Here is a 27,724-nt window from a genome sequence, read left to right as displayed (position 1 = left end):
CTGAGTACCGCGCATGTGTAAAGCGCATGCGGACCAGGGAGGTGTTTGAGGCTTACGGTATCCCAGTGACTAATCACCTTTGTTTTTCCTAAAAACTCACCTTTTCAGTAAAAATTAATTCCCTAATCACACCTTTAAATTCAACCCCACTCCAACCCCCTGCTTTAAGTGAGAAAACCTTTTCCCCACAGTTTTATGATTCTGCTTTTCCTTTTGATGTCGTCTGTTGCCCCACCCTTGTGAATGTTAAAAAGCCAGGGCTCTCGTCCGCTTTGTTCACTGGTATCCCCCGCGCCGGTGACAGTCACTGTACATTGTAAGCATCGGTGAATATTTGTTGAGTGAATGAACTCTACCGACTGCCTTCAAAAAAGGGAAGTTGGGGAGGGAAAGAGGAAGAGCTTGGCGACTGAAATGAAGCAAGCTAAATTATATCAGCACAAACCCCCACTATTATGTGTTAAGTATAATGCACTAATAAAAACTTTTTTTTTTTTGTACCAAGGATTGAACCTAGGAGTGCTTAATCCCTGAGCCACATCCCCATCCCGTTTTCATATTTTATTTAGAGACAGAGAAGTTGCTTAGGGCCTCGCTAGATTGCTGAGGCTTTGAACTCAGGATCCTCTTGCTTCAGCCTCCCAAGCCACTGGGATTACAGGTGTGCACCATCGCGCCTGGCTTAATAAAAACACTTTTAAAATGGGGAAATTGAAGAGCATAGCGAAGAAGGGATTTATGTGTAGTTTCTGCCATTCTTTGTGTAATGATTGAGAAGTGGACACTGGTTTTAAAGTCCCAGTTCCAACATGTACTAGCTAATTCTGGGCAAGTTAATTCACCTCTCTGTGAATTAACTTGAAAATAGAGACAGTATTTCTCATTGTTTTATGAGAATGAAATAACCTGAAAAATGCTTAGAATTTACATGCCTGGAGAATAGTGAAAGTTCATTATTAGAAAGCACCTCTTGTGAAAAGCAAAATTCATTGCTGTCTGGGAACCATTTTTTCTACCAGCCCCTAAGATTGAAATATTCTGTCTCTTATTCCCACATCTGATTTCTCATTTGGGTCTCTAGCCAAATAGTACTTTTTAGAAGTGTCCTATTAATCACTCATTTGTTACTTTCTCCACTCTCCCATCCCTTAGCAGTTTTCCTTTTTTCAGGTATAGTCTTGCTGGCCAGCACGGTAGACCCATTCAAGTTAGGCCTTGTCTGCCCTCAGCATTGCCATTTTATTCAGTGTCAGGAATCCACAGAACCTCATTAAATTTGTGCAGAGTCATATTATGCTCCCCTGAGACAGTAAAATCCCTGAGGCCTGGAAGGTCAGATTCTTTCAACCCCAATATTCAGAGAGGAACGCAACAGAATCTAGCCTCTCATTTTCTTCCCCATGGATATATTAGAATTTCCAGAAGCTAAACCAGGGAGGTATAGCAAGAAGAGGGCAAATATAAGGTTCTTTCTTCCCCTCCCAAGGGGCAAAGTTTCTAAGAATTAGTAGCCCTGAGAGATAAGAGTGTTTTCACCTTTCCACACTCCAGGGACTACAGCAAAGTCCCTAAGCCAACTGGCAAACTCCATGTTGCCCACTCATCATGTTCTTCACAAATTGGTCTTTTTTTTAAACTGGGGATCGAACCCAAGGATTTCTGCATGTGAGGTGCTTTGCCACTAAGCTACATACATCCCAGTCCTCAAGTTCATCTTTTGAAAATAACTCACATGGTCAGTCCATGGTTCAGACACCTATCTCCCTAGCTGGCCGCCAAGAGCAAACAAACACTGATACCTGTCTTCTCATTTTGGTTCTTTAATTAAAATGGATCAAATTTGGCACTGCAGGTATACTTTTGCTACCCAGAACAAAGAATGACAAAAATATAACCTGAGTTGCAAATCTTAATTTGAATTAGCTGGCAGATCAGTTGCCAAATGACTAATGGAACACTGGGCCTGTTGTTGATGAAATGAAAGAGATCCTGGCCTATACTAGGTGCTAAAGAAATATCTACTGGCCTATTTGCCATTCCCAGAGCCTGCACTCACACCTAATACAAATTAACTTAGAAATACTGAAAACACGGCTGGGGATGTAGCTCAGTTGGTAGAGTGCTAGCCTTGCATGCACTAAGGCCTTGGGTTCAATCGCCAGCACCACCAAAAAACAAAACAAAAAAAACAACTGAAAACAAATGAATGTGCCAAGAAGTTATGTCGTCTGCACTTTGGTGAATGCTTATTACTCAAGGAATGTATAAACTTTGAAGTGCTCAAAAACTATAAACTAAATTTCTAAAAACAATCCCTGCCTGCATTGACACTTGGGAAAATTCACTTATTTAAAAATTTGCTTGACTGTGAATTTCAAGTTCCACCTGGAAAACAAGAGTGTAATGAAAGGTTAGTGCTACCTTTCTGTTTCTTTCCTACATCCACATATATGCTTCAAAACACAGATACTTTTAAGTGAAAAAATCTTATTAAACGAAATATATATCCAAGAATTAATTAAGCTGAAACTGGGAATATATACAATTAGTGAAAGATTAGCATTTAGATTATATGTTGTTTCTGAACATAAGAATGAACACATAGTTAAGGAAAACATGACTGGTGATATACATGGAAAGCTGTAAAACTAAGCAGTGAGCAGGAATTTAAAATTAAGAGTACAATAAAATACTACTTAACAAACAGTAGATAGCTCAAAACTAAGAAGTTCAAAAACATAAGATAATGTTGAAGATGTAGAAATTATTCCCACTATTAAATTCTAAATGGTACAATAGTTAAAAAAATATTTTTTAGTTATACATGAACACAATATCTTTATTTTTTATTTTTTTAATGTGTGCTGAGAATCAAACCCAGTGCCTCACACATGCCAGGCAAGCGGTCTACCACTGAGCCCCTAAATGGTACAATATTTTGAGAAGCTGTTTGGCATTATATAAAGTTGAAGTCAATGATGAAGTTTATTCTCATGGCTGTCCCTTGGAGAAACTCATGTATATATGATACAGGAAATATATTTATTGCAGAATTGTTTTCAAATCAAAACAGCTTGAAATAAATGTATCAAAAATTATGATCTACTAACATAACAACATATTAACAGCAGTGAAGTGAAAGAGCTAAGTACATACCACATTTAATTTTTAATTATACAAAGAACACATATTCAATGTAGAAAAATAAGAACATACAGATAATCAATGGCATTATCTATACCCTATACCCTTGTGGATTTTTCCTTTGGATATACATATGTATATTTTGTTACAGTAATTCATGCCACTGAAGAAACCCCCCGTTAACAAAAATCCAAGCAAAAAATAAAGTTAGAATGTCCTTAATTATATATATCCCAGGTGCAAATTTATATATGTACAAATCTATGTGCATTCATTCCCCCACTCCTTTTTTTTTTTTTTTTTTGAGTGTTGGGGTTTGAACCCAGGGCTTTGTACATGCTAGGCAAATACTCCTCCACCGTGCTACATCCCCAACCCTCTTTACAATTCTGACATTTAAAATCTCAGTTGATGCTGGGCGTGGTGGCACATGCCTGTAATCCCAACAACTCATGATGGATGACAGGAAGATTGCAAGTTTGAATCCAGCCACAAGGCCAATCTCAGCAACTTAGTGAGAACTTGTCCCCCTCAAAATAAAAAGGGGTGGAGATGTAGCTCAGTGGCCAAGTGCCCCTGGGTTTAATATCCATTAGCAACAAAAACAAAAAAACCGCCAAACAACAACAAAAACTCAACTGATGCTGTTAGAATACCATTAAAACATTCTTTTTTTTTTTTTTTTGCAGTGATGGGGCTTACACTCAGGGCTTTGCTCATGTTACCACTAAGCTTCACTCCAGCCCTGAAAAGACTGGCCTTGAACTTTCCATTCTCCTGTCTCAGCCTTCCCAGCTATTGGGGTTAAAGGGTGTGTACCACTGTGTCTGGCAAGATTTCACTTTTAACTCAGGACTTGACTCAGGCATGCTCCTGATAAAGGGCCAAGTATTCTTTTTTTTTTCCTTCATTAAAAAACGCAGCTGTCTACTACTGCATCCTTTGAAGATTTGCATTCTCTGCTGATTTGGCCATAAGCTCTTCACATACAGTTACTTTTTAGTAAATTCTTCATTCATTCTGGCGTTCTTGAAAATATTCATCAAACAAAGAGGAAGACTCATCTTCATGTTCCTGACACAAAGGAAAAACAAAACAGAAAATACATTCATTTATTTCCTCTCACATGTGTTTACATATTATTCAGGTAATGCTCGATATGGAACTAAGAACCAGGAAGGACCAGTTCCAGGTGTTGCTCATAGGTAATCATCAATGGTTAAGAAAAGGCATAATTGATAGAATTTTCCCAGATATGTGGTAAGCTGATGTGCTTATATCTCATCAGAAGCATTTCTCACTTAAATTTATATTCACAATGATTCTCAGCTAATTTGCTGAGATAGTGTTCTGCTGACGACTATCATTAGTCTCTTCACTGATGTGTGAGAGCAGCCCAAGTTCAAATGGATTTCATCTCCTCTTTGTACATACCCCCAAGCTCTGAGTTCAAAGACTTAATTCAATAGCAATGCCTCAATAAAAAGCAGAATAAGGGCTGGGGTTGTGGCTCAGTGGTAAAGCGCCTGCCTAGCATGTGTGAGGTACTGGGTTCAATCCTCAGCACCACATAAAAATAAAGAAAGGTTTAAAAAAATAAATAAAAGGCAGAATAAAATTGACATCACTTGCTGAGCACAGATGTCAATTTTGGATATTATCCAGAAAAGCTCAGGCAACTGCTACCACTAAGACAAAACCCTAAGGAATTGCCTGGGTTATGTAAGGGGTCAATGAGTACTGGCAAATATTTTCACCAAAAAAAGAAAAAAAATCAGACATTACCTTGGGTTCTTTAAATTCTAAGTCTTCTCCATACTGAATGGCAAAATCAATATGCTGTAATACAATGTTCATGCTTTCTTCATCTGACTGATCATAAGGTAGAAATCGAACCATGCTGTAGTCATCAATCTACAAATAGGAGATTTCAAAAAAGGTTCATTCTGATGTTGGGCAAAACATGTAACTTTCAACTTAGATATGAGTTTTTATAACTATTTGTACTTCTGATTAAAAATATTTGTATTTCAGATATAGAGGAGGGACAGCCAGAGACAAGAGTAACAAATTGTTTATTGGTTCTCCTGAGCTCTGACCAGCGAGCACACACACTGGCTCATCACTTCATTGCATACTGTTTCAGGGGATTTATCTGAATTCAACACCCGCTGAAATGTCAAAAAGAGAACAAAGAGTTCTCAACTGCCAAATGGCTTGAAATAGTAGGCATATTTTATTAATTTATTGACCATTGATAGTAACTATTTCTAAATTAAACTGCTGACAGGCCTGCCCATACTTCCTCCCACCCTTCTTCTCTATGCAGGAAGTAGTGTTGGTCTGTGCTTCCCAGAAGGGAGGTCACTGACTAGATGTGGGCAAACACATGGAAAGGTGGAAGAAACCCAAAGCCCTACACTTCAAAAGCTTACCAGTCCACAAATTGCTTTCGTCAACTTTTTGAATTTTTTGCTTCTAAAATCACTTGTCGAATCTTTTAAGAAGGAGTACATGTCTGGGTCTAGAAACCTTTAAAAGGTGAGGAAGAAGTCTGATGAATAAAAGGAAGAATAAATCAGGAAACTAGAGACTGACAGAACCTCTCATTCCCATAAAACAGAAGGTCTGTCTCTTCAACTGAAATCTGATGGTAACAGAAGAACAATGAACTCACTTCTCAATTTCCTTTTTAGCTTTCTTACTCAGCAGATCCATTTTCGTCATGATGTTAACTTGTGGAATTTCTAGAGATATCATAGCACTCAGGGCTGCCAAGATGCCAGAAATAAACTGGAGGAGGAAACAGAAAAGGGAAGATGAATCAACTGTTCCCCAACAAGTCTCCAAATAGACAGGCTTCTACTCCTCCCTTCCAGGGAGAAAACTGGCCCTAGTAAAAGATGTGCTAATATTAAAGAGAAAGACCACTCAATCAGATGATTGAACCTCAGCTCCCAAAGGTGAGGATACTAAGGGAAGATGTGGCTTTAATCTACGGTGATCACATATCTCAATTTAGACAGTATTATCAACCTCCTTACTCATCTAATACTCAAGAGCTATTAATGATAAATAAATCTTGATTTAGTTCATAAACTGAACAAGAGATCCTCAGAAAATTTTAAAAAGGCTATTTTGTTGTTTCTTATTATTTTTTGTAGTTGTAAATAGACATCATGCCTTTATTGTATTTGTTTATTTTTATGTGGTGCTGAGGATTGAACCCAGTGCCTCACAAGTGCTAGGCAAGCGCCCTGCCTCTGAGTTACAGCCTCAGCCCCTATTTTATTATTTTTAAAAATACATTATCGGGCTGTGGTTGTGGCTCACTGGTAGAGCACTTGCCTAGCATGCATGAGGCACTGGGTTCAATTCTCAGCACCACATAAACGAATAAAATAAAGGTTCATCAACAACTAAAAAATAAAGTATTAAAAAAAAAGTACATGGGGCTGGGGATGTGGCTCAAGCGGTAGCGCGCTCGCCTGGCATGCGTGTGGCCTGGGTTCGACCCTCAGCACCACATACAAAACAAAGATGTTGTGTCCGCCGATAACTATAAAATAAATATTGAAATTCTCTCTCTCTCTCTCTCTCTCTCTCTCTCTCTCACTCTTTCTTTAAAAAAAAAAAAGTACATTATTTCATTGCTTCTTGATCTTCTGGCTAAGATCAAGTGTAATTAGTATAGTAGCTTTCTTTTTTAATCAGTTTACTATCTGACATGCTCTCTATCAGATAATACATAAAATGGATTTTTGGAGCAGGGAGATGGAATAGGAGCTTTCTCCATCCACTCCAGGCATCAACACAGTACGTCCAGAAATGGTGCACTCTACCCTATTCTTGCAGTTATTAAAAGCAGGTTGCTGTTGGTTTCTCTTAAAAACAACAACAACAAAAAACATTATTTAAAAAAATAACCCATCTGTCTCAATTTTCTTTAATAAACAGTTCCCTAAAATCTCTGAATCATCATTTACTATTTTTGAGTTTAAATATATCAGCATAATAATTTAACAAATATTAAGTGACTCTGAAATAGTCTGTGAAATATCCAGATCATACAATAATCAAAAGGGATAGTCATCGGTTTACATTCGTGATTGAAAAATTCTCAACAGATTTATCCTCAGACCTTGAATGACTCCACCATGAACTGAGAATCAACAAGAAAAACTCCACACACTCGGAATTCCCACTGCTCCAGTTGCTGGACCAGCTGTTTCATCACAGGCAGGTGAGTGTACAGCTCAATCTGACCTACAGGAAGAACACCATGAGAACAGTACAACTTACAGAAAGAACACCATGAGAACAGTACAACCTACAGAAAGAACACCATAAGAACAGTACAATCAGGAATAGGGTATTTCATTACAGAGAGAACATAAATTTTCCCCAAAGATGGGGAAGTCAGTTCTGAGTAACAATACATTCAATTTTTAAGAGGTCTTATAGTCTTTCAGAGTAGTCATCAAAACTTAAGATGAATTTTAGCAAATTTCAGACTACCCAGTTTTATGTAGAAAATAAAATTCTTCACACTTTGGTATGTGAGTACACATGAGATAGGTACTAGATAGAGATTGAACCCAGTGGCACACTACCACTAAACTACACCCCTAGCCCTTTTTTTTTGGAACTGGGGACTCAACTCAGGAGCACTCAGCCACTGAGCCACATCCTCAACTCTATTTTGTATTTTATTTAAAGACAGGATCTCACTGAGATACTTGGCACCTCGCTTTTGCTGAAGCTGGCTTTAAATTCAAAATCCTCCGGCGGCAGCCTCCCCAGCCACTGGGATTACAGGCCACAATGCCCAACTCAGCCCTTCTTATTTTGAAATAGGGTCTTATTAAATTGCCTAGGCTGGTCTCAATACTCCTGAGTAGCCGGGATTACAGGCATGCACCACCACACCCAGGCACACTTCAGTTTTTTTGCCAATCAAAAGTGAGTTCAATTCACAGTAGCTGAACCATGGAACCAACCTAGATGCCCTTCAACAGATGAATGGATAAAGAAAATGTGGTACATATATACAGTGGAATATTACTTAGTCATAAAGAATATGAAATTGCCCTAGGTTCAATCCTCAGCACCACATATAAATAAACAAAGATACTGTGTCCATCTACAACTAAAAAACTTTAAAAAATAATGAAACTAGGGCATTTGCTAGTAAATGGATGGAACTGGAGACTATTATGCTAAATGCAACAAGCCAATCCCAAAAAACCAAAGACTGAATGTTTTCTCTGATATGTGGATGCTGACTCACAATAGGTGGGGTGATTCTGGTTACACTGTCTTACACTCCACTGGACTGTGACTCCATGAGAGCAGAGCCCATGGCTCCCTTGCTGTCTATGACATTCCCTGCATACAAAGCAAGCACTTGATGAACTCGATGGATAATGACAGACAACAAGTAAGAGATTGGTAACTTATTTTTTGGTTTCTTTCTTTCTTTTTTTTTTAGTTGTAGATGGTCACAATATCTTTATTTATTTATTTTAATGTAGTGCTGAGGATCGAACCCAGTAGCTCACCTGTGGAGGCAAGTGCTTTACCACTGAGCTACAGCCCCAGCCCGAGCTTGGGTATAGTCTGTAGCTACAAATACTATACTATACTATACCTCTGCTGAGGTCACAATTATCACAGCCTCAAGAAAACAACACATTCAAATTGCTGACTTACCTGGGCAATCAAAAAGAATGTAGTCGTCCTCTACATGGCCCAGACAGTTCTCTAGCCAGTCAAAATTATTGGCAAAGTACTCCATGCAAAATACCAATCCTCCATTGGGACCAAACCTTAAAGAATCATCCTCCATCACATCATCCACCTCGATCAGTTCCCGGATGTCTAAAAAGGGCAGACAAGCCCTAAATCTAAGCATCCACTCAAAAATGATTGCCCACCACCATAATAATGATTAATTTTCAAAATCATACATATGAAGTTATTTATGTACATGGTTTTGTATTGCAGCAGTGTCCATCAATAGGGAACTGAGCAAATAAATTAAGGTATAGCTAGACATGGCACAGTGAAATATTATGCAGCTCTTTAAGTACTAATATAATCTCTTAGGTATGTTATTAAGTGAAAAATGCAAGGCACAGAACTCTGTGCAAGAATATCATCAATGCTGGGCGCGGTGGCACACGCCTGTAATCCCAGAGACTCGGGAGGCTGCGGTGGTAGGACTGTGACTTTAAAGATAGCCTCAGCAAAAGCGAGGTGCTAAGCAACTCAGTGAGACCCTGTCTCTAAATAAATGCAAAATAGGGCTGGGGATGTGGCTCAGTGTTTGAGTGCTACTGAGTTCAATCCCCAGTACCCCACCCCACCCAACCCCAAACAAACAAACAAAAAAAATCATCAAGCTGGGGATGTATACTTGTCATACCAGTGACTCAGGAGGCTGAGGAAGAAGAATTGCAAGTAAGGGGAGAGCCTTTGCAACTTAGTGAGACCTTGTCTCAAAATAAAAAATAAAAAGGGCTGGGGAATGTAGCTATAGTGGTAAAGTGCCCTTTTTTCAATCCCTAATACTGGGGGAAAAAAAAAAAAAGGAAAAAAATACATACATAGACTACTTATGGAAGGGTACAACCGAAACTGAAAATATTGGTTTTCTCCAGGGAGGGGGTTTTGGTTTCTGGGACAGAGCTGGGAGGGAGATATTTTCTTGTATGCTTATTCTTTTATACCTTTTGTATTTTGAATCATGTAAATATGTTATTACCTACTTCAAAAAAAAGTAAAACAAAAAAAGCCAACAGTCTCTTAACACGATGACCCTAGGCAAGCTACCCAACCTCCCTGAGCCTCATTTTCCTTTTGCTGAGATGGGAAATAGAGATAGGAATCACACATCCTGGGATAGAAGGATGAGAATTATATGAAATAAATCATCTACAGGAAGGGCTTAAAAATTCTGGTATATGTATGTTATCTTAAGTTTCAGAAATCAATATCCATAATTTCCTACCTCAGGTTTTTACTTATTTATGTGATCAAACCTATAATTTCTGTTCACAGTTCTCTGTGAACAGATATTTCATCCACAAACACAGTTTTTGTTTTGTTACTGAGGCTAAACCCAGAGGCACTTGCTTAACCACTGAGCCAGATCCTCAGCCCTTTTATGTATTTTACTAGAGACAAAGTCTCAATGAGTTGCTTAGGACCTCACTAAATTGCAATCCTCCTGCCTCAGTGTCCTGATCTGCTGGGAATATAAGTGTGTGCCACTGAGCCCAGCTCACAAGCACATTTATAGTGATAACACCTTCCTAACCGCTACTTCAGGAATAAACAGCCAACCCAAGACTGGACAATAAAACTGATCTTCTAGGAAGATAAACTAAGGAGATACTAGTCAGTCAGTAAAACACTTGGACCAGAGAGTGATGTGAACTTGGGGACCTCTTTGGGCAACATGCATCCTGATGCAGAGAAAGCTGGTCCATAAGGAAGAGAAAATATATCAGAAACAGCCAGAAAGCTGGCCTTGGTTGAGTTTTGGGTTCTAACTTGACATAAAATCTTATTCTTGGGTTTTGTGAGTGGCCCCCTAAGTCTCCTAACATATCTTTTTACTTAAGCTAGCTTGAGAGCTTAATCAAATCATCCCAAAGTAATGCAATGCCTTTTTCTCAAGGAAGAGGACTATCCCACATCCCTTTTCTCTTCAAACTGCCTTCCCCAACTGTACCTACAGCCACTCTCAAGGATCAAACATGTCATTATGAGAAATAAGAATGAAAAAGAATTTTAATTTTAGCTCCTTTTCACAGCAAAACCTCAATAAGTTGTCTCCTCTCAGAGTCTGCACAGGTCACCTGCATTTCACTTGAGACCAGTCCAGTCTGCTTTCATCCCTGTCACTTCACTGAAATAATTTATCGAAGTCACCAAAATCTGTGTTCCCAAATATAACAGCCATTGCTGTGTCCTCACCTTACACAACTTCTCAGCTGTACCTGACACTACCAACCACCATCTCTTGAAACATTCTCTCCTGGCTGTTATAAAATCATATTTCCCTCCTGCCTTACTGACATCAACTGCCTCTATTGGACCTCTGAAAAGACAATGTCAAGGCTGAGTGTTGGATCCTTGTCTCCCTCCCAACATGAGCTCATCCAGTCCTGGACTTTATGAATCCAAATGCTGTTTACCCAAATATCTGTACCTCCAGTATAAGTGAGAAGTTTTTATTTAAGGTTGACATCTTTATTTAAGCTAGCATGAGTTCCTTTTGTTGGCTACACAACCTAATAAGCTTTACTGTAGATTTACCATAACAGGTCTAGCCAAGCGGGGATAGAAGGGAAGAAGTAAGACAGAAGTCCACTTACTTTTAAGTCTTAACTAAGGACCAAAAAAAAGCTACCATCACACACATCACCATGAACACATGTTGCCAAATGACAGCCTCATGTTGTTCACTCGAAAGCAGTTTCTGTGCTAAGCAGCCAGCACCTTTACTGTTCCTGAAGAAAGGGAAGGCTGTGCTAGGACTTACCAGCCATCACAGGGTAGTTGAAGTGTTCTGCTGCTGGATCTAGGTTGACCACCTGGACAGACCGGTTGAGGGCTTCACAGTGTTGGACCATGGTGGCACAGTAGGTGCTCTGCAGTGTCACAGGATACAATGGGTTAGAGCAACAGGCAATGCAGCGATACCCTCCACACCCATAAAAGGTTTCTCCAGACTCTCTGGGGCAAGATCCACTAAGGCCAAATCTATGCTTTTGTCAACCCTGATTATAGCTAGAAACAAAAGAAAAGGCACTGGACTAGGAATCAGGACACCTGTGCGGGCTGCAGATCTAGACCTGGTCTTGATTCTCTGGTAACCCTGGGAAACACTTCACTCTGCCCCTCAATTTTCTCATCTCTTAAGATGTTTTCCATGATCACTAAGACTCCTTACTGATCTAACATGCAACAAGTAGATTTTTTTTTTTTTGGTGGTGGTGGTGCTGGGGATTGAACCCATGGCCCTGTGCATGCAAGGCAAGCATTCTACCAACTGAGCTATATCCCCAGCCCAACAAGTGGAATTTAAGGGAAGATTTCTGATTACATGGTGCAGCACCTAACACATAGTATCTCTTCTAGGACTTTACAGTCCAAATGAAGCTTTAGGGTAGGATGGTCAAGGATGATATCTCTGAGTAGGGGATATCTGAGCACAGAGGAATGAGCCTGCCAACCCAAGAGAACATTCCAAGAGGAGGGAACATCAAGATTTCAACGGCTCAGAACATGTTAATTAAAGCCTGAAGCCACACAACACCTCCAAGATTCTAGTGTTTTTCCCACTTATGTTATTTGATCGATACCATGTCTACTATATTTTAGTGCCCTTAACATTATTGCTTAAATCTGTTTACAAGGAAAAATTGTGCTATTATTATAAATGGAAACCAGTTATGATTATATTTATCATAAGGATGAAGGTATAAAATTACATACAACTTTTCTTCTGCCCTCCACGGTACTAGGGATTGACCCCAGAGCCTTGCATATGCTAGGCAAACAACCACTGGGCTACAGCCCCATCCCTTTTTATTTATTGAGACAGATTCTTACTGCTACAGGTTGGCCTGAAACCTGTAATCCTCCTGCCTGTCTCCTCAGTAGCTGAGATTTTCTTGGGCAAAGAACTTAACCTTTCTGTGTCTTCCTTTTCTCTTACCTGTAAAGTGGGCGGGGAAGGGGGGGTAGGGAGGGTTATAGGATCTATCTACCTGGTTCTTATTTTGACACAAGGAGTCCTCAAATTGCCCTGGCTGGCCTTGAGCTTGCCATCCCCATGTCTCAGCCTCCCAAGTAACTGAGATTACAAGCATGTACCCCCATGGCCCATTTACATACAACTTTTCAATGCTTACAATCTTAGCCAAATACTGTTTCCTAGTAAAAGCTATGAATCTAAAATCTGCCCTTTCCCCAAGACTGAGGGATTAGGGGTAGGGGCTGTAGATCGCTTACCTAGCACGTATAAGGCACTGGGTTCAATCCTCAGCACCACATAAAAATATAAATAAATCAATAAAATAAAGGTGTGTGACCATCTACAACTAAAAAAAAATACTATAAAAAAAGACTAAGGGATTAAGTGAAGCTACACTAGGGCCAAATGCAAATTCACCTCACTACAAAGTGAAGAACTGAAAGAATTGAAAAGGATACAACTTTCCCAGTATATGACCCGACGCTCCCTAATATGCAGTCCTCACACCACCTGATATCACCTATAATATCAAAAGTCCATGTTCCGACAGTAAAGACCCTGTTTTAACCTCGGTGGCTCTGAGAAAAGGCCAGATTCTGGAGTTTGACAGCACTGGATTTAAATTCTGGCCACAACTTACTAGCTGTGCGACCTTGGGCAAAGAACTTAACCTTTCTGTGTCTTCGTTTTCCCTTACCTGTAAAGTGGGCGGGGGGTAGGGAGGGTTATAGGATCTATCTCACCGGGTTTCCGTGAAAATAAACGAGGTGGCTAGTGCAAAAGTATCCAGTAAAGATTAACAACTACCATCTCTTCCCAAAAGGGACACTGAAGCAGAGAAGCGGGGCGCCCAGGGTCTCAGGGTCCCTAGGACGCACACCCGCCGACCGCTCCATCGCTTCCCGAATCCCTGGCCACCCACGAACGACGACTTCTTTCTCCTCACCTTCCCGCTGCCTGCGGGGCCCATGACCAGCTGCGCATACCGAGGCATGCCGGCTCTCGGGTTTCCCGGGACCCTCCGCCACACTCCCTTCAGCCTTCGCGCGACGCCCACTGAGTTCCGGGAACACGAAGCGCCAACCAATAGCAATCAACAGTCCGTTTACGCCTTTTGTTCGGCCACACTTCTGACTACGGAGAGTTCCGCGGACCAAATATCATGAGGAACGCGTCCTGAAGAAACGCGGCGAGGGCCTTGCGTATGCGCAGAAGCAGTGGGCAGAAATCGGCGGTTGGGAAACTTGCCAATCCTGGTTGCCTGGGGGATAACGGATAACGGATATCACTTAGCATCCCTCCGCCTGGTGCCGTGGTCCATGATTTTACTTACATGGTGACACCCAAGATTTGCAAATTTGCTGAGGGTCTGGAACGCTGACGTGGAGGACACCTTTTGTTTTAAGGAGCGCTTATGTTTCCTCCCTGTGACGCGTCCCTTCCATAAAAAGATGCTAACTTGCAGACGCTCGATCAACTAAAGGACTCCCGCCCCTCCCCCAGTTGAACTCCGGGGTTGTGGATCTGCCCTCCTCGCTCTCTCCCGACGCTACTCGGGCCGCGTCCGCACGGCGTCTGAGGGGCTAGAATTCGGCGTGGTCCTCTTTTTCACCCCCATATCTCCGAGCCTGACGCACGCGTGCAGACGGGAGAGGGGAGAGAGGGAAGCTGCTCCCGCACTTTGCTCGCGGTCGCGGCACCGCGGAGATGCCGGGCCGGGGTCTTGGGTCCGACTGGACCGAGTGCAGCAATTCCGCAAAGCCGCCCGCTGTGCCCGGGACCGGGGGTGGCGGCAGCGGGTGAGGCTGCGGGCCCCGAGGGTTGGGGGTTCGGCTCCGAGCGTCAGCCCCTGCAGGGGACGGGTGGGGGCTGGCAGCTCTGCTCGTGGACTGGTCCTCTGCGCAGTGAAGTGAGGGGAGGGGAGAAGCTTTGTTAAAGTGGCCAGGATGGAAAATAATGGTGGCTGATTCGCTGTTTAGGGGAGGGGCTTGGTGCAGTGACTGAACGCTGATCACTGCGACAGTCGCCTGCGTGCATCTTTCTGCCCCTAGAGGGCGCTGCAAAACTTGCTGGGAAAATTGCGGGGAACTGAGTAGGCAGTAAACGTCCGGAGGGCTTCCAAGTCAGTAAGCCAGTTCCTTGACATTAAGCACCATTCTGTTAGATGGGAGCTTGTAATAGCCAATGATGATGAAGATAGTTGAGATACTGAAGTCACTGCTGGAGGCTATCCTTATCCCATTCTTCCTTTGTTCCCTAAAAGCGAGAGCTGCTCGCGGTTTACAGTACAGTTCAGCCCATGGTCCAGGCTCCAGCTGCACCCTTAGCCAAGGGTTGCTGCTCCTCACCTGCGCGGCGCTGGGAATGGAATCCCAGGCCTCGTGCTTCCTGGGTAATCGCTCTGACTCTGAGCTATATCCACAGCTTTTTTATTGTTTCGAGACAGAGTCACGCTAATTTGTGCTGGTCTGGAATTTGCAGTCCTACCTCTGCCGCTGGCATAGCTAGGATTACAGGTGTGCACCACCGTGACTGGCATTATTATTATTATTATTTAAATATCTGGTGCTATTTAAAGACTTCTTAGAGATGGGATGAGGTCATGTGCTTTCCTCTTCTTCACAGTGCTTGGCTGAGTGCTGAATCCTAATTATGTTAGATCAGTAAACTCCTGGTCATTGAATAAATTGCAGGAAGTAGGAAGGGAGCAGGTTTTGTCTTAATTTGAGAAAAAGTCAAAAAGAATTCTTATGAAATCGGAAACATTACAGACTAATTTATCAGTTCCAGCACACCTTACTCTTCAAAGGACAGTCTTTTCAGTAACCAAATTACCTTATTAAAGAGCAAGGAAATGGGATGAATAACAGAAAAATACAAACTACTTAATTGAGCTCACTGTAGGAATTAGATTAAGAAACTATAAGAGACCAAATTTAGCTTAAAACAAGTCCTTTAAAGTACGGTAGAAATTTCTGATAATTCACTTTGGAAAAAGCTTGGAGCCATTAGGTTTTAAGCAGACTTGCAAGAGAAAATTTTGCAAGATAGTCTGAGGGAAACATGAAAAGCAAAAAGCATATATGTTAATATCCTTTTCATTTGAAATACATTCTTTAGTGCTTATAAAGCTAATATTACATATTATTTATATCCTTTTTTAACAGATCAGCTGGACTTTATTATCAGAATTCCAAAGGTACTGGTGAGTAGTGCATACAGAGCAGATGACACAAATAACAGGGTTCAGAGAAACCAGTTTGCCTGTAACTACTTAGGCAATGGATTTTTTAAAATAAGACTTTACTAGCATCTTTGGTAAACTGTCTTTAAGATTTTCAAGGCAATCCTTACCTGGGGTTCCCTCTTACCCCTTCAAGAGTTCTGTTTCAGTCATCTCACTTGAATAAATCCTACTCCTTTCATTCTTGAAAAAAAATTTTTTTAAAAGCTATCTGACATCAAATATTTTAAAAATTAACCATAAACTCTAAAAGGGCTGTGTTCAAAACTGATGGTTGCAGAGCACAGCCTGGGTTTTATACATGGATGGAAAGAAGAAGTTCTAAACTGAACAGCTTCAAAGTCCACAAAATATTTCTTGTCTGGGGATATTTTATTCATTTATTTAAATGTTGTGCTGAGAATTGAACCCAGGGCCTTGTTACACATGCTAGGCAAGTGCTTTACTATTGAGCCACAACTCCAGCCCCAATACAATATCTTTTTATTTATTTGTTTTTATGTGGTGCTGAGACTCCAACCCAGTGCCTCACACATGCCAGACAAGCACTCTACTGCTATGCTATAATCCCAGCCCCAGTTTTTAAATTTTTGATTTAAATTCAATGATGCATAAACCTGGATTCTTTTTGCTTTTCCTTGGTATAGTCCCTGTATAGTCCTTACAACTACCTAGGGAAAAAATTCATACCCATATATGTATATGTATATGTATATGTATATAATAATGTAAATATGTAACATGATTGTATATATATTTTACTTTGTAGGTTTCCCTCCACCAACTGGAAATTGAATTCAGGGGCACTCTACCACTGAGCTGCATCCTCAGCCCTTTATTTATTTATTTATTTAGTTAGTTAGTTAGTTTTGAGACAAGGTCTAACTAAGTTGTCCAGGCAGGCCTTGAATTTGTGAGCCTCCTACTTCAACCTCCAGAGTAGCTGGGATTATAGGTATATTCCACCGTGCCTAGCCTTATCAAAATTCTTACTGAATTATAGTAAAATGTAAAAAATAAACAAAAGTAATAAGATTAAAACAACCCAGATGTGAAGGGAAATAATTAAAAAAATTTAATTTATTGGTATATTTGATAGATTGACTATATTTAAAAAGCAGCTGGGTACCCTCTTCAGTAATACACATACAAGAACCGGAATGATACAGAGAAGATTAGCATGACCCCTGTGCAAGAATGACATGCAAATTCACAAAGCATTCCATATTTTAAAAAAATTAAACCATAAAAAATAATTTAAAAGAAATTAAAAGCATCCAGGTACAGTGGCATGTGATGTTATGACTGAGGAGGTTGAGGCAAGAGGATTGCAAGTTTGAGGACAACTGGGAAACTTAGGAAGACCCTGTCTCAATAAAAAATAAATAAAATGGGCTGGAGATGTAGCTCAGTAGTTGAGTGTCTCTGGGTTCAATCCCTGGTACAAAAAAAAAAAGCAAATTTCAAAACAAATATCAAAATAATAATGAAAGGTTTTTATAGTGTAGGATTTTTCTATTCAAATAAACAACAAATATATGCCTAGTGAAAACTCTGAAAAGGCAGGTTGTGGTGGCACAAGCCTGTGATCCCAGCAGCTCTAGAGGCTATGGCAGGAGAATTGCAAGTTAGAAGCTAGCCTCTGCAATTTAGCAAGACCCTAAGCAATTTAGTGAGTCTCTGTCTTAAAATAAAAAGGGCTAGAGAGGTTTCTTTATAATTCAGCCACATACCCAGCCATTTTTATTTTGGGACAGGGTCACACTAATTTCCCAAGCTGGCCTCAAATTTGTGATCCTCCTGATTCAGCCTCCCAAGTCACTGGGATTACAGGTGTGTGCCATCATGCCTCGCTACAGATGTTATTTTAATCTGATTTACCACAACTAAAATTTGGTAGTCTTCAAAGCAATGAGTAAAATCCATCTTTCTTTCTCTTTTTTATCTTGTAATGCTTAGGATCTCAACCCTGCTCATGCCACTGAGTCACAACCGAGGCCCTAAAGCCCATTTTTTTTAACAATTTATTTACTACTAACACTTTAATATTTACCTTAGGAATAAATTACATTTCTGAAATTTTGACTTTGAGACTTACAGAAAATTTGTGAGAATAATACATGAAAGTTTAGGATCTTCATTCAGATTCCCCCAAAGTTAACTCTATCTAGTTTTTGTTTGTTTGTTTGTTTTTATTTTTAGTTGTAGATACCTACAACTAAATAAATAAAATAATAAATAAATAAAATACCTTTATTTTATTAATTTTTTTAAATTTATTTTTTTGTAGTTGTACACAATACTTTTATTTTTATATGGTGCTGAGGATCGAACCCAGGCCCTTGCACATGAGAGGCAAACACTCTACCGCTGAGCCATAACCCCAGCCCCAATTTTATTAATTTTTTTTTGTAGTGTTGAGGATCAAACCCAGTACCTCACATATGCTAGGCAAACACTCTACAACTGAGCCACAACCCCAGGCTTCGATCTTGGGTTTTTTTTTTTTGGTACCAGGGATTGAACTTAGGGGCACATAACCACTGAGCCACATCCCCAGCCCCATTTTTTTTTTTTATTTAGAGACAGGGTCTCACTGAGTTGCTTAGCACCTCACTTTTGCTGAGGCTGACTTTGAACTCGAAATTGTCCTGCCTGAGCCTGCTGAGCTACTGGGATTACAGGTGTGCATCACCATGCCTAGTATCATATACAAGGTCTTGCTGAGTTACTTATGGCCTCACTAAGTTGCTGAGGTTGGCTTTGAACTCAAGATCTTCCTGCCTCAGTCTCCCAAACTGCTGGGATTACAGGCATTACTATGCCCAGCCGAATTGTATTTCTTGACATTCACATTTGTGAAGAACACAGGCCATTTCTTTTGTAGACTATCCCTCAACTTGAGTTTGTTTGATCTTTCCTCCTGAGGAGATTTAGCTTTTCACATTTCTCACAGGAATACAGCAGAATGATGCCGAGTTCACCTTGGTTCATTACATTAGGAGACACTTGCTGTGGGTTAATCTTTTTTTTGTTGTTGTTGTTATAGGGATAGAACTCAGGGACACTCAACCACTGAGTTTTTGTATTTGTTTTTGTATTGTATTTCAAAACAGGGTTGCACTGAGTTGTCCAGCACTTTGCCCTTGCTGAGGCTGGCTTTGAACTCAGATCCTCCTACCGAAGCCTCCTGAGCTACTGGATTACAGGTGTGCGCCATCACACCCAGCACTAAATTCATTATTATTATGATGGCTTGAAACAAATGATGTTTCTAATTCTACTACTTATTCTACATTTTTTTTGAGAGAGAGAGAGAGAGAGAGAGAGAGAGAGAATTTTTTAATATTTATATTTATTTTATATTTATTTTTTTAATATTTATTTTCTAATTATTGTCGGACGAGCACGCTACCGCCTGAGCCACATCCCCAGCCCCTCATTCTACATTTTTTCAATTGATTTCCTGTTATAAGGAATAGTTTTCCTTTCTCTACCAACTGTTTATGTATTTATTGAATCATTTATTTATGAATTTATTTATTGGGCTGGGGATGTGGCTCAAGCAGTGGCGCGCTCGCCTGGCATGCGTGCAGCCCGGGTTCGATCCTCAGCACCACATACAAACAAAGATGTTGTGTCTGCCGAAAACTGGAAAATAAATATTAAACTTCTCTCTCTTAAAAAATGAATTTATTTATGTATTTATTTATGAATGTATGGATTCTTATTTTATTCAATAGGTTAAATCCTTCACTGTCATTGTTTTTCTGCTCAGATTATTTGAGATTTAACCAGTGTAAACCCTTTAGAAATGGCTTTTATGCTGTTTTAAATTGTCTCTATTATCCTTTGAGCACTTTGTTATCCCCTTTTCCTCTCTGTGGTGCTGGGATCAAATCCAGGGCTTTGTGCATGCTAGGCAAACACTTCATCACTGAACTAAAATTCCAACCCTCCCATTTTACTTTTTGCTATAAAATAGTGTACTGTTGTGTCAGCCATTTCTCCAAGGAGCCCGTGGGAGCAGAATGGTCCCCAAGTCCCCACCCTAACTTGTTAGAGTTACATGGCACACATATATATCTATTTCTGTATTTTTACTTAATAGTTCATTCTGTGCCCTCCTCTTTCCTTATTCATGGGTAACTTTTTCTCCAACAGTATGAAACCTGGCTACCATTAACTATGATATAATTATTCGTTAGTCCTAAAATACATAAGAAGTAGCTTCAGAATTGTTAATCTACACCTCTACAAAAAAAGAAGCCTAGTAATTAAAGATTAGTATTTGCTTAGAGTACTTTTAGTTTGAGGGCATACAGTCCAAGCAATGTATTCAGAAACTGTTGGGTTAGGTAACAATTTATTTACTTATTTGCGCAGGAAATAAACTTAACATTTTAATTGTTTTAGGTGTATAGTTCACTGGCATTAAATTGTTGTGCAGCCATCTTCCTAAATTAAAATTTCACATATCAAATTATGGTAAATCCCTATTTCTCCTTTTTTCCAGCCCCTGATACCCATCATTTCTTTTTTTTTTTTTTAATAATTTTTAGTTGTAGGTGGACACAATACCTTTATTTTATTTTTATGTGGTGCTGAGGATTGAACCCAGTGCCTCATGCATGCTAGGTGAGTGCTCTTCCACTGAGCCACGACCCCAGCCAGACGCCCATCATTTCTATGAATTTGTCTTTTCTAGGTATCTCATATATGTGAAATCATATAGTATTAATCTTATGACTGGCTTATTTCGCTTAATGTTCCGAGGGTACCATACAGTAGCATGTCAGAATTCCCTTTTTTAAAAAAATATATATTTATTTATTTATGTATCGTTAGTTTTAGGTGGATACATTAGTTTGTTTTGGCTGCCTAATATTTCACTGGATGGATATACTATATTTTGTTTATCCGTTAATCCATTGATGGACTCAGGTTTCTTCCCTCTCTTGGCTGCTATGAACATGAGTGTGTCCAAATATGTTTATGTCCTTGCTTTCTTTTGGAATTGCTAGATCAAAAGTGGAATTGCTCAATCACATGGCAATTCAATTTATTTTCCAGTTTCTACACCATTTTACATTCCCACCAATGATGCACAAGGTTATTGATTTCTTCCTATCCTAATCAACACTTGCTGTTTTGTATTTGTTTTTTTGTGTGTGTGTGTGCGCGCGCGCGCGCGCACGCACCAGGATTGAAACCAGGAGTGCTTAACCACTGAGCTACATCCCCAGCTCGTTTTATTTTTTGAGACAGAGTCTCACTAAGTTGCTTAGGGCCTCCATAAGTTGCTGAGGCTGGCCTTGAACTGGTGACCCTCCTTTGTCAACCTCCTGAGTCACTGGGATCATAGGTATGTGCCACTGTTCCCTGTGGTTTGTTATGTTTTTTGATGATAATTATCCTAATGGGTATGAAATCATATTTCACTGTTTTTGATTTGTGTTTCCCAAATGATTAGGGATAATGAGTATATTTTAATGTGTTTATTGGATATTAGTGTCTATTTTTTGGAGACATGTCCATTCAAGATGTTTGTGTTCTAAAACCAAATCGCATATCATAGTATTAAAAATTACCTGATATAAAATACTCACATTACTACTCCATAATAATACATGTAAATAACTAGATATTATTAAATTTGTTGAATTGATTTTTGCTTCTGAAATTCATAATATCCTTGTTTACAGTTAGAATCAAAGATGGACATAGAGTGAACTCTCACATAGCCAAGCTGCAAGAGTTATGGAAAACGCCTCAAATTCAAACAATTCACATCCCTAAATCAATGAAGGATGCATCTTTTTTAAAGGTAAATTTTGAGGGAAATTTATTTATTGTGATGCTGAGGATCAACTAGAGGGTTTTGCACATGCTAGGCAAGCACTCTACCACTGAGCTATACTCAGTCCCAGAAAAATACTATTTGAAGTCAGAGCTAAACTTTTTCTTTCCTCACTACTGGTGATTGAAATGCAAGATTTGCTCATACTAGGTAAGCACTTTACCACTAGCTACATGCCTAGCCCCAGAGTTGAACTTTTATCAAAAATACTACTTACCAAGAGGTTAAGGCATTACACATTACAAAGTTTACCCAGCATATTGTCTGGGAATCAATAAATATCTCTTGGGTAAACTCATGAATGAATGTAAGGATAGATTTCCTATCATAAGATCTAATGTGGGTTGGGGTTGTGGCTCAGTGGTACCAGCATGCATGAGGCACTGGGTTTGATCTTTAGCACCATATAAAAATAAAATAAAGATATTGTGTCCACCTAAAAGAAAAAATAAATATTAATAAAAAATTTATCATGTATAACTAATTAAAACAAAAAAATTAAAAGATTTAATGCATCTTTATTAGGAAGCTCAAACACAAAGATACTCAAGGAAAGTTCCATTCTACTGGCTGCATTCCTGTAATCCCAGTGTCTTAGGAGGCTGAGGCTGGAGGATTACAAATTTGAGACCAGCCTCAGCAACTTAGTGAAGCCCTGTCTCAAAATTTAAAAAATAAATAACAAATGACTGGGGATGTAGCTCAGTGACACAGCACCTCTGGGTTCAATCCCTAGTACTACCCCCTGCCCCCCCCAAAAAGTCATTCTAGAGTTAAAAGTTGAAAACCTAACCTTATAAAGATTTAACTCAAGAACTACAAAATTAGAAGCAGCAGGTAAAGGAAATGGCATTAAGGGTTTTACAATTATTTACTTGTGCGCTCACTAGTAAGACCAGTTCTAGAAGCTGGGTGTGGTGGTGCACCTGTATTCCTAGTTACTTGGAAGGCTGATCTTTTGAACTTAGGAGTTCAAGGTTAGCCTGGGCTACATAGCTAGACTCCATTAAAAGAGAAATTATAAAGTAAATTCTGTGTGTGTATATATATACATATAGTAGACTGTTGAATCGAGCATGTACTTCAAAATCAGAAGTATACTCGTTCAGAATTACTTAACTGGAGATTTTAACTGTCCCTCAGTATGTCCAATACTGATAGTTATTCTGGTACTGGAAAAAAGACTTTAGTTAAAAATAAGTAGAATCATTGGGTTAATTTTAGGTATTATGTTATACTTCAAAAATCATATTGAGATGGGCTAGCATTGTGGTTCAGTGGTAGAGTGCTCGCCTGGCATGCACAAGGCACTGGGTTTGATCCTCAGCACCACATAAATGTAAAATAAAGATGTTGTGTCCACCTAAAACTAAAAAATGAATATTTAAAAAAATATCGAGAAGGTAAAATGCAGTATATACAAAGTAAAAATTGCTGGCAGAACAGCAGATTCACTCCCTTATTCCTCTAGGGCAGGGGATACTCAAAACTCAAAGGACATCTGGATTACTTGAGTGGAATGTCAAAATTACTTGCATTCTTTATTCATGTGTGTGTGTGTGTGTGTGTGTGTGTGTGTGTGTGTTGCTGGGGTTTGAACCCAGGGCAGCAAGAACTCTACCAACTGAGCTAATCCCCAGCTCACTTGCACTTTTTTTTTAATTTTTAAAATTGTCAATGGACCTTTATTTTACTTATTTATATGTGGTGCTGAGAATCAAACCCAGCCTCACTCATGCCAGGCAAGTACTCTACCCCGGAAATAGGACCCCAGCCCCCACTTGCACTCTTTAAATGGCCATTTCTTTTTCTTTTGGCCACATTAACATAGTTTAATTTGTTTAAGTCAAATGTACAAATGGCACAGCTCTCCTAAACATCCACTCTTTCACATAAGGGAGACTGTCAACTTCTGTTCTATAATGCTGATCATAAATCTTTTATTCTTTTAGCATCCAGACCTCACCATAGGCCAGAAGCGTTATCTGTGCAGCATTGCTAAGATCTATAATGTAAACTACCTGAGGACCTTGATGAAGAGGCAGTACATGTATGTGATTCAGCGCAGCTTACAAAAGCCAGGCAGGTACACCTCCAGTTGGTGTCTCACTAGTTCAAGAAGTGAGAGGGCCATCTAACTGTGGTGATTTATATGACAGGTGTCCTCACTCATCATAAGAGCCGCCTCTGCTCTCCTTACTCACAGAAACAGCATTACTCCTGCACTATATGGCGACACCAACTGGAGAGGGAGGAGTCTTCTAACATTGCAGCCATATCTGCACCTGAAATGATCATACATCATTCCCTTTGGCGACCAGTGAGAAACAAAGAAGGGTCTGTTTCTTGAGGTTTAAGTGGGAGAGAATGTGCCCAAATTTATCTGAAGGGTAGCTCACTAGTTTGTGTTCCCTAGTATGTTCACTTTACTAAACTCAGACTAGGTGGACAGAAAGCACAAAAGGATCTTTCTCTTTACTGAGTTGATTGAAATAGCCACTTTTTTAAGAACATGTTTTGTGGAATTGTAAAAAACTTGATCAGACAGATCATTTCAATATGTTTCCATTCAAATTTAAAAAAATACAAATACTTGCAAAAGGAGAGTTATGGTTGCTTCTGCACTGGAGAGTATTTCAAAACAAAAAACAAAAAACAAAAAAAAAAAAAAAGGAGGAAAAAAGAGATTAGAAAGCCCCAATATTCAAACTGCACTTCTATAATTAACTTTGCATTTCAGGATTAATAAATCACAGGAGTATTTAGGGACTTAAGCGGTCTCTGGTAATTCTAGTAGCTAAAAAAAATAATTTGTGTAGATTTCCATGTGCATTAAGCAGCTGTTCACTTTGTTGGCTCCAATTCAGATACTTTCTTTTATTATAGGTTAAAAACTGGGTATGCATCTAAAATAAAATGTAAGTCACTGAAGATTTTTAGAAGACCTGGCAGACTATTCATGCAACCAGGTAAATTTGGAATTTAAAAATTATGCATTTTTTAAGATCTTAGGTTTAAAAATATTAAACTAAATGTAGTTTCACTTTTATTATGAAGACATTACAAGTTTTAGAATGTGATCTCTGCCTTAATTGTTCCAAATAAAAAACTAAACATGAGGGGGCTGAGACTGTAACTCTGGTAGAGCGTTCACCTAGCATGTGTGAGGCACTAGGTTTGATCCTCAGCACCACATAAAGATAAATAAAGGTATTGTGTCCATCTTCAACTAAAAAAAAAATATTTTAAAAAGCCCTAAACATGAAATAGTTTATGCTCTCAATTAAAAGAATACACAGCTCAAGGGAATGAGATTCAAATTATTTCTTTTTCTTCTTTTGGGGATGCTGGGAATCAAACATAGGGCTCACACATGCTGGGCTACTTCCCCAGCCCACAGTATTTCTAATTCTCAATATATTTACAATATCAAGGTCCAAAACTCAACAGAGAATGAATTTGTCAGAACCCTGATCCAAAAATATCTTTTTGAGCCATCACACTTCTTTAATAAGATAGTGCCGTTTTTGTTTTTTAGTTGTAGACTGTCCCAATACCCTCATTTTATCCACTTATTTCCATGTAGTGCCAAGGATCAAACCCAATGCCTCACACGTGCTAGGCAAGTAATCCACCACTGAGTCACAATCCTGGCCCAGATAGTGCCATTTTTACATGGATAGCATATTTTCTATAGCACTTAGTAATTTACAAAGGGCTATATCATTCATACTATCTTGTCTGATATTCAACAAACCAGTGAAAGCATGCCAAGCAGGTGATATTATCAATGTTTTATAGATGCAACTCAGTCAAATCCAGACTTTAAAAGAATCTGCATAAAGGATCTTTCTACCACAAGTATAGAACACTGCAGAATTAAAAAGGAAAAACTGGAAGACAAATTGAGTGATCAGAAATTCTCAAAATTATAATGGAGTTATAAGTGGAAATGAAATAATTCTCTAGTTAGTGCCATACTGGCTAGGAAGTAGGGAAGTAAAGCCTTCTGAATTGATATTCCATTGCTGTACACAGCATCAACCCAGCTCTGCTGTAAAAACCATACTATACCTACCCAAGAAATTAGAGAAAGGGGAAAAAGTAAGTCTGGTTCCAAAAAGAACAGTTAGGGAAACCCTGGGGAGGGGAAAAGGCACTGTGGCCCCCCCCAGAGAAAGAACCAAAGGAAAATGGAAAGACACTGAAGATATAACTGACCACTTTTTCTCCCTGACCAAAAGATTCTGAAAACCAATGGGAGAGGGCTTGGATTGTAGCTCCACGGTAGAGTACTTGCCTAGCATGTGTGAGGCACTGGATTCAATTATGGACACTGCATATAAAGAGAGGAGAGGAGAGGGAGAGGAGGAGAGAAGAAAGAAAGAAAACCAATGGGAATACTTAGTAACAAAGAATTTGTTATACAGTAACTTGTTTAGAATATAGTACTGTGTATCTTATTTTTAAGAGTAAGAGGACTAAGGTAATTATCTCTGCTAAAAGTTAATTAATGAGCTAGGTCATTTTGAAAATGTTTCAAAGCAGACATTATAAATTCTTATTATTCCTTCAGTTTCTTCAAATGATTCTGAATCATACATGAATGAAGAAAAAAAGGAAGAAGATTTACTAAATAAGTGTATGCAATCAATGTCAATTGAAGAAAGGGGAGAACATCTGATGTTAACTTGACAGTCATGTATTGTGGACTGAATTCAGACACGACATAACATCAAGATATTGTGTCCCAAAGGGGAAGGCAAGGGACTGTGAATTGTGTCCTTTATGTTTAGGATGGTGTTATTCACCATTAAGTCATGAATTTTAGTTTGTTCAAAAACTTTACAACAATATGATTGGTCTGATATAGTTCTATGTACCATTGATATTAGTGTAATAAAATTTACATGTAATATATGCTTGTATTTCTAGCTAGGTACAATTAAAATTTTTCTTGTCACTTAAAAATGAATTATTTTTCTTTAAACCTGACAAATGCATTATGAATGTAATTCCTTTCTCTACTTATGCTAAATTCTAAAATAATATTCTAATATCCTTCAAGTTTGGAATAAAGAAAACTCCAAAATACTCAGATGTATAATAGCATTTGAAAGACTATCATTAGGGCTGGGGATGTGGCTCAAGTGGTAGTGCGCTTGCCTGGCATGCCTGTGGCCTGGGTTTGATCCTCAGCACCACATACAAATAAAGATGTTGGGTCCGCCGAAACCTAAAAATAAATAAATAAATAAATATTTAAAAATTCTCTCTCTTAAAAAAAAAGAAAAAAGGGAAAAAAACTATCATTACTTGCAAAGTAGGTACTCAATAAATAGTTGCTATTTGATACAAGTTAAAAATGTACAGATTTGCCTTATCTTATAAAAATTAGGCTCTCAAACTAGATTCAGCTGGGAATAGTTGCACTTTTTTTTTTTTTTTTTGAGAGAGAGAGAGAGAGAATCTCAGTATTTATTTTTAAATTTTTGGCGGACACAACATCTTTCTTTGTATGTGGTGCTGAGGATCGAACCCGGGCTGCAGGCATGTCAGGCGAGCGTGCTACCGCTTGAGCCACATCCCCAGCCCAATAGTTGCACTATTGACAGGATTCTTTACATTTGCACTTTAGTGAGCTTCCCAGAGAAACTTGAGTGGTTCTTACCAAAAAAAAAAAAAAAAAAAAAAAAATTCTGGGGTT

General features: G+C 39.1%; 2 protein-coding genes and 2 non-coding genes across 6 annotated transcripts; 3 read left to right on the top strand and 1 right to left on the bottom strand.

The window, feature by feature from the left end:
- Positions 1–2,838: 2,838 nt before the first annotated feature.
- Gpn3 (GPN-loop GTPase 3) lies at positions 2,839–14,047 on the bottom strand. Of its 2 annotated transcripts, XM_005329611.5 has the most exons (8): positions 13,860–14,047; positions 11,696–11,804; positions 8,857–9,024; positions 7,286–7,410; positions 5,822–5,937; positions 5,580–5,676; positions 4,930–5,058; positions 2,839–4,218 (listed from the first exon to the last, which is right to left on the bottom strand). In XM_005329611.5, the coding sequence occupies exons 1-8, from the start codon at positions 13,905–13,907 to the stop codon at positions 4,156–4,158; spliced, it is 855 nt and encodes a 284-aa protein (XP_005329668.1). In that variant the 5' UTR covers positions 13,908–14,047; the 3' UTR covers positions 2,839–4,155. The 2 variants fall into 2 exon arrangements, with proteins under 2 accessions (XP_005329668.1, XP_021584996.1); XM_021729321.3 differs by lacking the exon at positions 8,857–9,024.
- LOC120892108 (U2 spliceosomal RNA) lies at positions 6,794–6,986 on the top strand. The gene has a single exon (XR_005736768.1). It is a non-coding gene; the product is annotated as a U2 spliceosomal RNA (small nuclear RNA).
- A 50-nt stretch (positions 14,048–14,097) lies between the features above and the next one.
- On the top strand, positions 14,098–27,016 carry Fam216a (family with sequence similarity 216 member A). 2 transcript variants are annotated; one of them, XM_021729322.3, is made up of 7 exons: positions 14,098–14,712; positions 16,081–16,118; positions 21,863–21,984; positions 23,970–24,099; positions 24,177–24,354; positions 24,904–24,986; positions 26,594–27,016. In XM_021729322.3, exons 1-7 carry the CDS (start codon positions 14,621–14,623, stop codon positions 26,710–26,712), a joined length of 762 nt encoding a protein of 253 aa, XP_021584997.1. In that variant the 5' UTR covers positions 14,098–14,620; the 3' UTR covers positions 26,713–27,016. The 2 variants fall into 2 exon arrangements, with proteins under 2 accessions (XP_021584997.1, XP_021584998.1); XM_021729323.3 differs by having other exon boundaries at positions 14,100–14,712; positions 16,081–16,112.
- LOC120892062 (U6 spliceosomal RNA) lies at positions 17,283–17,389 on the top strand. The gene has a single exon (XR_005736733.1). It is a non-coding gene; the product is annotated as a U6 spliceosomal RNA (small nuclear RNA).
- Positions 27,017–27,724: the final 708 nt, after the last annotated feature.

This window comes from Ictidomys tridecemlineatus, chromosome 2 (genome assembly GCF_052094955.1).
Source record: "Ictidomys tridecemlineatus isolate mIctTri1 chromosome 2, mIctTri1.hap1, whole genome shotgun sequence".
Taxonomy (NCBI): Eukaryota; Metazoa; Chordata; class Mammalia; order Rodentia; family Sciuridae; genus Ictidomys; species Ictidomys tridecemlineatus.
The sequence above is the reverse complement of the archived record's forward strand: the minus strand, read 5'-3'. Positions and strand labels throughout refer to the sequence as shown.